The sequence below is a fragment of the Electrona antarctica genome (genome assembly GCF_951216825.1).
Source record: "Electrona antarctica genome assembly, chromosome: 14".
NCBI classification, from domain to species: domain Eukaryota; kingdom Metazoa; phylum Chordata; class Actinopteri; order Myctophiformes; family Myctophidae; genus Electrona; species Electrona antarctica.
This window is the reverse complement of record NC_136795.1, coordinates 4,367,558-4,380,683: the sequence shown is the minus strand read 5'-3', so window position 1 is coordinate 4,380,683 and position 13,126 is coordinate 4,367,558. Positions and strand designations below refer to the sequence as shown.

Here is a 13,126-nt window from a genome sequence, read left to right as displayed (position 1 = left end):
CCCACCCAGAAGCAAAGATTTGAGTTAAAAACGTTCGCTCTGAAATAATATTCAAACATTTGGGCCACATTTTCACGATTTTTCAAAAATAGTAGGCCTACAAGCTCATAGCGCGGCACTCGGTGCCTCGCTATGAGCTTGTAGATCTGCTATTTTGCAATAGCTAAAGTACAACATAATGCTTAAAACACCAAAAGGGGTTCCCGCCCAAAATGGGTTATTGATCCTGCAGAGGGAAATTCAGTAAACAAGTCATACCAAAGACTGTAAAAATGGGACCCAATGCCTGGGGGGGGGGGGGGGGAGGCAAATCTACTACCCGAGCGCGGCACGGCTGCAGCTCACTGCTCCAAGAGATGGGTCAAATGCGCAGAACAAATTTCACTGCGGTAACGTGTGTGACAATCGTACGACTTTGACTTTGAATCCTTCCAAGGTGTATCATTATTGGCTGGGCGTGATTATGTCGGCTAAAACTATGATGAAAAATCTTCGTCGACTACCTTATTTCCCCTGAGGAGAACAAAATAAAAAAAAACTATGATGACTAAATATACTGACAATTTCGTCAACAAATAAAAACTAGACTAAATTCTTATGGAGGGACTAGTGGAGAAGAGATCCAGTAGAACTAAAAGACAAGTCATTTTATGCTTGGTTGGTTGCATGCTGAAAATACAGGTATATTATTGTCTCCACCAGGCAGAAGGCATGGGGAGAGAGTACGTTTTGCACTCCGTGTGTCCGTCTGTGGACAGATAATCTCTGGCACTGTTGGCTACTTGGCTTGCTCGCAGCCCAACTCTACACACACCCTGGATGCCAGAGCTGAACCTCTGCTATGGGCCTATTATAGCCCAACTCTACACACACCCTGGATGCCAGAGCTGAACCTCTGCTAAGGGCCTATTATAGCCCAACTCTACACACACCCTGGATGCCAGAGCTGAACCTCTGCTATGGGCCTATTATAGCCCAACTCTACACACACCCTGGATGCCAGAGCTGAACCTCTGCTATGGGCCTATTATAGCCCAACTCTACACACACCCTGGATGCCAGAGCTGAACCTCTGCTAAGGGCCTATTATAGCCCAACTCTACACACACCCTGGATGCCAGAGCTGAACCTCTGCTAAGGGCCTATTATAGCCCAACTCTACACACACCCTGGATGCCAGAGCTGAACCTCTGCTATGGGCCTATTATAGCCCAACTCTACACACACCCTGGATGCCAGAGCTGAACCTCTGCTATGGGCCTATTATAGCCCAACTCTACACACACCCTGGATGCCAGAGCTGAACCTCTGCTATGGGCCTATTATAGCCCAACTCTACACACACCCTGGATGCCAGAGCTGAACCTCTGCTATGGGCCTATTATAGCCCAACTCTACACACACCCTGGATGCCAGAGCTGAACCTCTGCTATGGGCCTATTATAGCCCAACTCTACACACACCCTGGATGCCAGAGCTGAACCTCTGCTATGGGCCTATTATAGCCCAACTCTACACACACCCTGGATGCCAGAGCTGAACCTCTGCTATGGGCCTATTATAGCCCAACTCTACACACACCCTGGATGCCAGAGCTGAACCTCTGCTAAGGGCCTATTATAGCCCAACTCTACACACACCCTGGATGCCAGAGCTGAACCTCTGCTAAGGGCCTATTATAGCCCAACTCTACACACACCCTGGATGCCAGAGCTGAACCTCTGCTATGGGCCTATTATAGCCCAACTCTACACACACCCTGGATGCCAGAGCTGAACCTCTGCTAAGGGCCTATTATAGCCCAACTCTACACCCACCCTGGATGCCAGAGCTGAACCTCTGCTAAGGGCCTATTATAGCCCAACTCTACACACACCCTGGATGCCAGAGCTGAACCTCTGCTATGGGCCTATTGTAGCGCCACCATACAGGAGGCCGACTATTGCAAAACACATTTTTTGACAGTACACCTACACATTTTGTACCAAGCAAATTGGTACACAGTCTCTCCATAACCATTAACCCATTTTGACCTGAGATCAGATTCTAAAAATGTCTTCTACATCCTGACAGTTTTCTGAAAACCCCATGTTTCTATATCAGTGGTGCTAAATATTTCATGTCAAGGACCCCAAAAATTATATGTAATATGCCGCCGACCCCCATCTGAAAATATGTTGTTCCAGGGACCCTCCAGAAGCAAAGATTTGAGTTAAAAACTGAAACTCTGAAAGAATATATATTCAAAGATTTGAGGCACATTTTCACTATTTTTCAAAAATAGCAGACCTACAAGTTCATAGCGCGGCACTCGGTGCCGCGCTATGAGCTTGTAGATCTGCTATTTTTCAATAGCTAAAGTATAACATATTGCTTAAAACACCAAAAGGGGTTCCTGCCCAAAATGGGTTCAACTAAAATGGGTCTTTCAGAATTTTCATACTCCATCCTCATTGGCTAAGATTGGCTTCCAAAGTTCGCAGGAGTGCTCCATTTTGAACAAAATGCCGCAAATCTAGAACACATCGTGTGATTTCCGTGAACTTCTGCTCACACATTCCCACTAGGCCAAGGAAGACATGCCACTTGAAAATGTTCAAATCAGCCTCATGGTGGCGCTCTTACTGGCCAATTGGTGTTTTACCTATAACTGCACCGATCTGTGTTGCACACTCCCTAGATGCCAAGGAAAAACCTTTGCCCTGCATTTTTCACATCTGCTCTCTATAGTGCCACCAGGAGGCCAACTTATGTAAAACATTATTTATTAAATTACTCCTTCAGATTTTGTCCACATGTCTCTATAGAGCGTCGCAGTCCCGCCCCCTCGAGAGACCCGGAAAAGAAATCGCCGTTCATTATTCTCATAGACATTTCGTAAAGTATTTATTTAAAGACGGTTACGCCGCGGACAAAGCCAACTCGAGTCGTGACAACTCATGACAACACAAACAATATTTTGGACCAAACAAATAATTAGAAAGAAGAAAAAAACGGCAGGTTACAACACTTTTTTTGTTGTTTTTCTTCTTTCTAATTATTTGTTTGGTCCAAAATATTGTTTGTGTTGTCATGAGTTGTCACGACTCGAGTTGGCTTTGTCCGCGGCGTAACCGTCTTTAAATAAATACTTTACGAAATGTCTATGAGAATAATGAACGGCGATTTCTTTTCCGGGTCTCTCGAGGGGGCGGGACTGCGACGCTCTATAGTCACGTGAACAAGACGGTCCGTTTGGTTTCTCATACACCATCCTGATTGGCTAAGATTCTCTTCCAAATCTTCAGGAGTGTATGGCCCGTTTTGTACAAAATGCCGCAAAACATGAACGCAGCGTCCGATTGCTGTGAAACTGTGCACGCACATTCCAACTAGGCTGAGGAAGAAAGGCCACTTGACATTTTTTAAGTGGTGCAACCACTTCCTTAAATGACTATGTGTGTGGGTGGGTGGGTGGCTGGCTGGGTGGGTGCGTCTGAGCACGAAAACAGCATGGTTGTTTTTCACCACCTGTGCGCAACCTAACACACACACACAAACACATATTAACTGTATATATGGTGATTTTGGGTGTGCCAGTATAGTACAGTGACAGTACAGTACAGTAGAGGGTACAGTAGAGGGACCCCCACACGGTAACTCTGTCATTTCTCAACCGTTTCGGACACGGGGCGGCTCGCCGGAATCGGGCCGGCACCCTGGGTGCGTTCCTGTGGGTCTGGATCCCCCCCCCCTCCGGGGACCCCCACACGGAGTTGCACCACTTACTTCACACAGGTGTGATTTTTCTATAAACGCTCCTATCCTGGTGGAGACCTGTTCCCTGAGGGGCACTTTTCCTAGTTATTTATTTAGTTTTTTCAGCATGCAACCAAGTGTAACATTTTACTCTACTAAATCAACTGTAGATTTAGTCGACTAAAATATTATGAGATTTAATCTAAAAACATTTCAGATGCCTACAAATATGACCGAAACTAAATGAAGTTTCAATCCAAAGACTATGACAAATTTTACTGTCAATATCAACACTACACAACAAGTAATAATTGTGACAGGCCTAACAACAGGTATTGCATAACTGGGTGGGGCATGCATTTCCAACTTGCATCGTTCCCGTGTAGGCTGGCCGCCTTGTATGGTATATTCAATTCAGTAAACTTAACCCATTTAGACCTGACGTCGATTTAAAAAAAAGGCTTCTAAATCCTAACATTTTTCTGAAAAATCTGTTTCTATGTAAGTAAGTACGTAAGTAATGTGGTAAGTGGTGCTCAACCTTTTTCATGTCAAAGACCCCCAGAATTATCTGTAATTGGCCGCCGACCCCCATCTGAAAATATGTTGTTCCATGGACCCCCCAGAAGCCAATATTTTAGTTAAAAATGTTCGCTCTGAAATAATATGTATTCAAAGATTTGAATCACATTTTCACGGTTTTTCAGAAATAGCAGACCTAGTGGCGCGCTACGAGCTTGTAGATCTGCTATTTTTCAATAGCTAAAGTAGAACATAATGCTTAAAACACCAACAGGGGTTCCCGCCCAGAATGGGTTAACAGGGAGCGTAGCATACCTTGCTGGGGGAAACAGGTGGAGCAGGCGGGCATGAAGTCGTGGGTGGAGCCCAGGGGGTTGAAGGCACTTCTCACGAGGCCGTTCTGCTTCTTCTACAGATTAGAGTTAAACATTAGTAATATAAACAAACCCGTCATTAACACACTGAGGACAGTGTTGTTTTTGGCAGCTAATTTTCGATTTTAGTTTTAGTCACATTTTACTCACCTGGAATGTTCTAGTTAGTCCAGTCTTAGTCGACTAAATATCATAAGGTTTTAGTCGACTTAAATCTTCAGTTGATTTAGTAGACTAAAATGTGTTTCGACAAGCCTTGATATCGTTGTAATGGCAGATTTGACACTGGTTGCATGCTGAAAATAGCAGATCTACAAGCTCACGACACGTCGTGAGCTTGTAGATCTGCTATTTTCAGCATGCAACCTAGCATAAAACTGGCTCTCTTGTCCACTAGTCCCTCCATAACATTTTAGACTAGTTTTTATTTGTTGACGAAATTGTCAGTGTATTTAGTCTTAGTTTTAGTCATCATGGCTTAGTTTTTATTTAGTTTGCATTTAGTTTTCGTCAGTGGAAAAGGCTAGTCAACGGACATTTTTCGTCTTAGTTTTAGTCGACGAAATCAACACTGGATGAGGATAAAGCTTACTTTTTGGTTGAGCTTGGCAAAGCGAGGAGGAAGTTCAACTGCAGTGTAAGAGGACCTGCTGCCTGAGAGGACAAACGTAGCAGTTAAGCACCGTGTACACGTTATGGGGACAATACGTTTACAATAAAACAAATGTCAGTTACTCATTTATGTTTTGAATGATATTGTGCATTATGTTTATATACCCTCTGCATTCCAAAACAGGCCTAGTTCTATTTGAACCCATTTTGACCTGAGATCAGATTCTAAAAATGTCTTCTACATCCTGACAGTTTTCTGAAAAAGCTATGTTTCTATGTCAGTGGTTCTTCGATTTTTCAAAAATAGCAGACCTACAAGCTTGTAGCGCGCCACTCGGTGGCGCGCTATGAGCTTGTAGATCTGCTATTTTTCAATAGCTAAAGCATAACATAATGCTAACACCAAAAGGGGTTCCCGCCCAAAATGGGTTAATCTCTGGATTTTCAAAACAACGTAGTTTGTGAAACCAATCAAAGAGACAGGCAGATTCAACTAATCAACCAATGACATTGACCTTGGCGTTTTGGCTGCGAATGCTGAGCAAGAGTTTCATCCATGGTGGGCAAATGACCGGCATAGGCATCTCTGGAGGTGTCTAAAGACAGAGAGATGGATTAGGACTCACTGTAAAAAGTTAAAACACAATAGACTTAGTGTGGTGAGATCTTTGGGAGCAGGTGGGGTTGAAAACAGGCGCTTGCATTGTTCACTGGACATTTTCATACCAGACAGTCAATTCTTAGATACATTACAAACCACTGATATATTCTGCTCACCAGGTAAACTGAAATCAGAGAGGGAATCAAGGCCTCCCGGCAAAGCTGCCCTCGCCCCATCGACTACGGGGAAAGAATCCAGGGTGTCTAAATCGTCGAGGGTGTCCAAATCGTCGAGGGTGTCCAAATTGTCCAGGGTGTCCAAGTTGTCCAGGGTGTCCAGGGAATCAAACACGTCGGGAGTATGCTTGTCTATTTTAGGGGTACTAAGAGTGGGGCCAGTGGCCATTTCCTGGGCAACAAAGAAATCTAGCGATTCATCCAAGGAATCATCAAAACAATTTTCCACATCCACGTCCAGGATTGCTCCATGCTTCTCGACCGCCCCCAGGGTTTCGTGCACACTTGGCTGCGAGTCGAGGAGATCATCCAGGGACTCGAGATCGTCGAGCATATCCAGAGAGGGTGGATTCACTCTGGTGTTGGGCACGCTGCCGCTAGCACGGCCTATGACTCTGGCTAGGGTGTCCAGACCATTTGAGGTCCGCCCGAGGGGGTTCAACATGTCTAGGCTGGGGGTCCTGAGGCTAACGCCACCACCGACAGTACGACTGAAGGCCGAGAAGGAATCCAGAGAGTTGAGCTCGCTGACAGCCGAGTCGAAGAAAGCTGGGGGAAGGCAAGGAGTGGGTGCCGGCAGAACAGAGTGGGGGAGACGGGGTGTGGGGGCTGGCAGGAGACGATGAGTGACCAGAGGTTTAGGGACAGGCAGGCCAGAGGGGCCAGAGGGGAAGGTCATCATGGGCAATGGCTTGCTGCTGTGTTTCCGTGAGGCGCCATGAGTCACAGTGCCAGGCAACGCTGCCTGGATGTGAGTCTAAAGGGGAATGGCGAAATGGATCGAAATAAAAATGTAACAAAAGCAAGGGAGAGAAATGGAAAAAGAGAATAAAGTGTTAATTGATTTAGTATCAATAACACATGACAAACGACTGGACTGTAACAACACCGCTCGCGCACACGCACACACGCACACACGCACCTCAGTAGCCTCAGGTTCATTTGGGAAGCAGTCTAGAAGACTGTCTAGGTCATCTCCCATCAGCTCAAAATCGTCCAGAGAGTCCATGGCAGACACTGAAAGGGTGGCAGAAAACAAAGTTTTTTGTTTCTTTTCCTCCTTTCTTTATTAAACATAGAAAACAGGAAGGCTGAGTAAAGAGCAAAATGTATGTTGTAGCTCAAGACAAAATAATTCAAACCTGGTGCAATGCCACTTGCGGTCTTCAAACCATTGGCTGAAGTTCGTGACGTTCGTCCCATCTAGAGAGGACACAAGGGGGAAGAAAACAAATTAACATGCAAAGAAAGAAAGAAAAGATGATGATCCATGTCAGCCTTCAGTCTCTTCCGGGAGAAGTGAAGTGATATCACAAGCAATATGAGAAATAATTTACACAAAAGACATTGTTATTTATGTATGATCCATGTTGTTTTTCTCAATAGAAAATACAGTGAAAAGAGCTGGCTCCTGCTTCTGGATCACTTCATGGTTCATTGGTGTACATTTGATCCAACTGACCTCTCCACTGGAGACATAGACATTTCGGGGTTCAAGTCCCAGATAGACGGAGAGCTCCTGTGCCAGGTCATTTATCAGTTTGTCTTGCGTAGACTGCTGTTCTGATCGAATCTGTCGTTTACAAGAAGGTGAAATATATGACACAATATAACAAACAATTGACAAAAGGTTGATTAACACAAGAGCAAGTGCACATGCCTGAAAAGTAAATCATCCATTATAAAATGATAGGTAAAATTTTAATTTAACACTTTTTTTTTTTTTACTTTCTGGGGCTGTGTGATAAAAAATGTCATATCTCAATTGTTATGGCAAAGCAAAGCAAAGTTCTTTGTTTACCCAGGGTAAGTGGACTAAGCTCGAGATGCTTGTTTACAGCCACGCCCTGCTCATAGAACATTTCATGGTTGGGGTTCAATGCCTTGCTCAAGGGCACTTCAGCGGTGGTAATTTTAACGTGCCGGTCCGGGGATTCGAACTGGCGACCTTCCGGTATCAAGACCGCTCCGCAAACCGTTCGGCCACCGCTGCCGGGGTTATGTGTAGCAACAGTGAAAACAGCACATTATAGGTAACGGTGCTCTTATTTTACATTCCACACAGACGAGAAGTAGAGCTCTCTGGCAACGTTCAGGTGTTTAGACAGATATCTCGTGTTGTAACTTGTAGACGGTTACGTCTCCTCACTTCACCTGCCAGAAAGTTTTATTTACATGCCAGGGGCAGGTTGGCAACCTGCCCAGGTAGTGTCCAACACCTACCCGTGCCGGTGAAAACTTAACATACTCAACCATTCGCCGGAACCATTACCTGAGGTGCAGCCAGCAAACTCGCCATGACGCAGCCGTAGGCCTCCCTGTACCGTCTAAGCTCCTTCAAACACATAGCCTTCCTGTACAGCGTCCTGCGACTTCCTTCACACACTTCCAGCGCGCTGTCACAGTCCTTCACCCCACTCTCATAGTGCCCCTGAGGAGAACAGCAGCAAACAGGGAAACGTAGTGTGAGAGTGTGACAAGAGTGCAGACATACATTTCCGTAATAAAGGCCCACATACTGTACAAGTCAAGAGTGTGACTTTGTTGTTATTTATTCATGCACAAACCAACTTCTGACAAAGTCTCGGGGCGAATTCTCTGCTATGAGTTACCCCTTTATGTAGAAAGCACACAATGCCGTTTAAACATCTTTCCTTTGTCTCCAGTCATGTCTGTTCTCAGTTTTGTTCACTTCCCATTGTTGTCGACGCTCTGTTGTTTTTGTCTCGCTACTTGTATTTTATTTCCTTGTTTTGTGGTGAATACTTGTAGTATTTTATCTCCTTGTTTTATTGTGAATACTTGTAAATGTATGTGAAGTTGTTTGTGTGTATGAGTGTATAATATATTCTGTGAAGGTATGAAACAGCTGAGGTTGTGGGGAAAAAGAAATGTATGCTTTTAATTCTGTGAAGTTGCCTAAACTGAAATAAAAAAAATGGGTTAAACAGAGTTAGAGTTAACTTAAAGTACAGGGTAATATCATACATGTTGTCCATCATTAACTGGTTCAGACCGTACGACGTATAGGCACGTCATAAGCAATCCAACCGACGGGTTGCTAGGACGTGTGTACACGTCCTAGCGTATGTACACGTCCTAGCGTGTGTACACGTCCTAGCGCATTGTCAATGATATCAAACGAGAGAAGAATATTCTGAATTTGTTTATTTTATTTATTTTTTAGTTGGCCTCCAAGGCCACCATACTCTTCGTTCATCCACGGTCCCGGTCACTTCCTAGTTTACCGCTGCAGAAAGAATGCCTCGTATCTCCTAATCGAGGGCGCTCTCCGTGGTTTTGATCAGAAGGATATCCTAAGCTCTTAATTTCTGACTTCTCACCTGCCTCTCGTTCAAAATATGAACACGGGCGATCATCGAGCGATAATATTGAAACGAGAGAAAGGTAAGCAAGCAAAAATATGTCTCCGTTTTTTTTCCGGAACGGAAGGGGGGGGGGAGGGGGGCTTTACAGAGTAAAAGTGGCCATATCTTCCAGGCACCACAAGCTTCTATTTTGAAGGAATCCCGGCACCAATTGTGTTAAGGAATGGAAAGTATACTGTTTAACCTGTTTAACCCTGTAACACACAGTATTGTTGTGCTGCGCAGATTATGCAGTGCAGCTCGCGGCAGCTGGAGCGTAAATTAAACCAGGAAATAGAACATTATCTCACTAACGTTACTCACACAGCAGTCAATAAATATGATTATTTTTCAAGTAGACTAAGACCCAGAGGCGTGGGCAGGCGTCCGCCTGTCCAAATCCATTTCTGGCCTGGCCAAAATCCATACAATGAGAAAAGAGAGATGACAAAAACAAGACCTGAGAACTATTAATGGACAGCTGATTGGCCGTTGCGGTAGAGCGCGACCCTCAATCACCCATTGGAATGTAAATGCATGCCTTTCAGCCTTTGTATCCTACTCGTCTGGCAGGTATATCTCTTTGAAAACCTTTAGTGCTACGATTGTGCGCGGGGAGACGACAATTAACACATCTTGCCTGTCCAAAACTCCAAAACGTAATTCCTGGATACGCCACTGCTAAGACCATTCCCCACATTTAGTTGAAAAGTCATTGCAATGCCTTGTTTAGGTGTGATTTACATAATGTGGTGCTGTGGCCAAAATAAAATAAACTCTTCGACGTGCTGTCCCTGCATAACAATCTGACATAAACAAATACATTCATAATGGAGGCTCCTTGTGTAAACAGTAACATATTAAGGCATTGTAACATGTAAATGTTGTAACAATGCTTATACAACACACACGCACGCCAGTGGCGTATCCAGGAATTACGTTTTGGGCAGGCCAGATAAGTGTCGTCTCCCCGCGCACAATCGTAGCACTAAAGGTTTTCAAAGAGATATACCTGCAAGACGAGTAGTATACAAAGGCTGAAAGGCATGCATTTACATTCCAATGGGTGATTGAGGGTCGGGCTCTACCGCGACGGCCAATCAGCTGGACATTAATAGTTCTCATGTCTTGTTTTTGTCCTCTTTTTTTCTCATTGTATGGATTTTGGCCAGGCCAGAAATGGATTTGGACAGGCGGACGCCTGCCCTCGCCTTATTGTAGAAAGATACGCCTCTGACACGCACACACGCACACACACACACGCACGCACGCACGCACACAATACTGTACCACCCACACTCCTGTTTGCTACAAATACCCGAAATCAAGTCTCTATGAGCAGCAGTCCCCAGACCCATAAACACACAACATCGGCCAATGCCTCACCATGTTGTAGTATGCCGTGGCGCGGTTGACATACAGGCTCTCCAGCAAGGCTTTAGAAACATCGATCTCCTCCGCTGTGGCATACTGTGCGACATTCTCCCCCTCGCTGAAGTCTTTAATCGCCTGCACCCAATCCCCATCTCTGAAGGAAGCGTTGCCCTCGTCGAGAAGGTTGCACACCAGCTGGATCAAAAAGCTCTGAGGAAAAGGAGGGGTGGGGTGGGGGGGTTAAGATAAAAAACCAAACACCAGGCAACTACTGCAGTAAGATAAGATGACGACATTGATTTGGGTTTGTACTTAGGGTAGTATCAGGCAACCTGTACGTACGTACGTACGTATATACACACACACACACACACACACACACACACACACACACACACACACACACACACACACACACACACACACACACACACACACACACACACACACACACACACACACACACACACAAACTAGAAGTAAGTACAAGCAGCACAGGGAGCAGAGGCATTTTTGTTGAAGTAAACATGAAATGAAACTCCTGCATCAGCCCATCAGACATCTACCAGCTTAGAAATGTCAGACATCACCTTGACTCCCATGCAGCAGGGTCAGATTTACAGACTCCAGGTGCCCGCCATATGTGGTCGGAAACACACAATGTTGAAATCTGATTCAGGTAAACACAGCCATGACACCCGCGACGTTAACCACATATAAGTGCTAACCACATATAAGTGCTATACTTCGGGCTATTTGAAAATAGCAGATCTACAAGTTCACAACTTCAAAAGATGTGTATACATTTTGAAAACTGGAAATCGGACAGTCTGCATAAGGAGTACTTTTAGTACTTCTAAGTATATTTTTATGGCAAATTGCCAATACCTTTCTCTACATTCTTCTTCACGCTAAATGGCAACTACGCCAACACTTTTACTCAAGTAAGAACAATGTGAGTACTTTAATAATAATCCACCAGACAGACAGACAGACCACCAGAGTAGAATAGTCAAGACAGACAACAGGGATTCATCAAGAAGACCTAGCTCCTTTCGGAACCCTACGTTAAACCCGGGGGGTCCGGAGACGGGCTACAAGAAGACCCAAACAGACATGACAGATCGTACCTCGTAGCCTCCGGGTTCCGGATAAGGCAGAGATGACCTAGGAGGGCACAGAGAAAAGAAATGTCGATTAAACGCTGATATGATCACAACCGCTGTGTCACTGTATACATGTATGTGCAGTTAATGTAAAGTTGTATAAAAAAAAACATTACACTCTGGTGACACTCACTGTATAAACGTCAGAGCTTTTTCGATGTCCTTCTTGCGTTTCTGTCTCGCAGAGTCCATTTTCGCACACTGGAAATAAGAGGAAATAACACCAACAGACAGACGGTGTGTTACTGACTGTCAGCTTTGGGAAAGCGGGCATAAGAAGAATATGGCTGACGTCTTTTCACTGAGCAACAATTAAAGAGGAAATCAGATCACATCCGAAACGTTGCCCTTTGAACGCTTCATGCAAACAAATCAACAAATGTGTAATTTGGGATTTTTAGCAAAGAATCGGATTGATCAGCCACCAGTAATCAATCCCCCCGGTGTTTATTCTCAAATAAATACGTGACCCTACGTTGTGTTATCTTGCTAGCATGGCTCGACTTCACAAAGTTCAGAAACACCTACCTGATAAAGTTCATTGAAATGGCGTCACGTTTAAGGCTGCATGCTTTCCTTTCCCTTTTCTTTAAAGCGCAGAGATCGAAGTGAACGACAATAATATTAATTCAATATCGAACTAAACTAAACGAACAAGCGCTGGTTTTTAGGGGAATATATACTGTGTTTGTTTGTCTTCTATCGTCTCACATGTAGCTAAAATGTTAAAGAGCACCGAGGAGGACCGAGTTGTAGTTGTCGAGTTTCGATTAGCTCATGACATGGTTGGTTCTGAACAGGGCCGACGGGTCTCAGAGGTAGTTGGCTTTCAGTTGGTGAAATCTGGAAAGAAAATAGAAATCATATACATTTTGGCATAAGTGATACGCAACAAAATAAATAAATAAAGTTACGTTTTTACATTACACGCTTCCGGGCTTGTTTTATTTTATGTATGGGGAAGTATACGATACCTGAAGCAGAAGTTGTGCTTCGCAAAAAATCGCATACAGGAAATAAAAAGGAGATCTGACAAAAATTCCGCATTGAAACTACAAACTACAACTCCCATGATCCTCCCGTTTGTGGTCGTCAGACTGGATCATCATGGTTGCTGGCTTGCTGTGCGCGCGCA

At 44.5% G+C, this 13,126-nt stretch overlaps 1 protein-coding gene across 3 annotated transcripts in view; it reads right to left on the bottom strand.

Annotated features, from left to right (window-relative positions):
- LOC306936659 (zinc finger CCCH domain-containing protein 7B-like) overlaps window positions 1-13,088 on the bottom strand; it is a 33,967-nt gene extending 20,879 nt beyond the window's left edge. For all 3 annotated transcript variants that reach the window (XR_013791517.1, XM_079520244.1, XM_079520245.1), the window contains exons 1-13: window positions 12,966-13,088; window positions 12,520-12,834; window positions 12,125-12,192; window positions 11,956-11,992; window positions 10,838-11,035; window positions 8,356-8,514; window positions 7,546-7,656; window positions 7,226-7,286; window positions 7,006-7,100; window positions 6,024-6,840; window positions 5,762-5,842; window positions 5,227-5,288; window positions 4,576-4,669 (exon numbers count right to left, since the gene is read on the bottom strand). Coding sequence is in view for 2 of the 3 variants with exons in the window: in XM_079520244.1 (XP_079376370.1) it covers window positions 4,576-4,669; window positions 5,227-5,288; window positions 5,762-5,842; window positions 6,024-6,840; window positions 7,006-7,100; window positions 7,226-7,286; window positions 7,546-7,656; window positions 8,356-8,514; window positions 10,838-11,035; window positions 11,956-11,992; window positions 12,125-12,183 (1,774 nt within the window). In the remaining variant the exon portion in view is untranslated. The remainder of the gene's footprint in view (window positions 1-4,575; window positions 4,670-5,226; window positions 5,289-5,761; window positions 5,843-6,023; window positions 6,841-7,005; window positions 7,101-7,225; window positions 7,287-7,545; window positions 7,657-8,355; window positions 8,515-10,837; window positions 11,036-11,955; window positions 11,993-12,124; window positions 12,193-12,519; window positions 12,835-12,965) is intronic.
- Window positions 13,089-13,126: the final 38 nt, after the last annotated feature.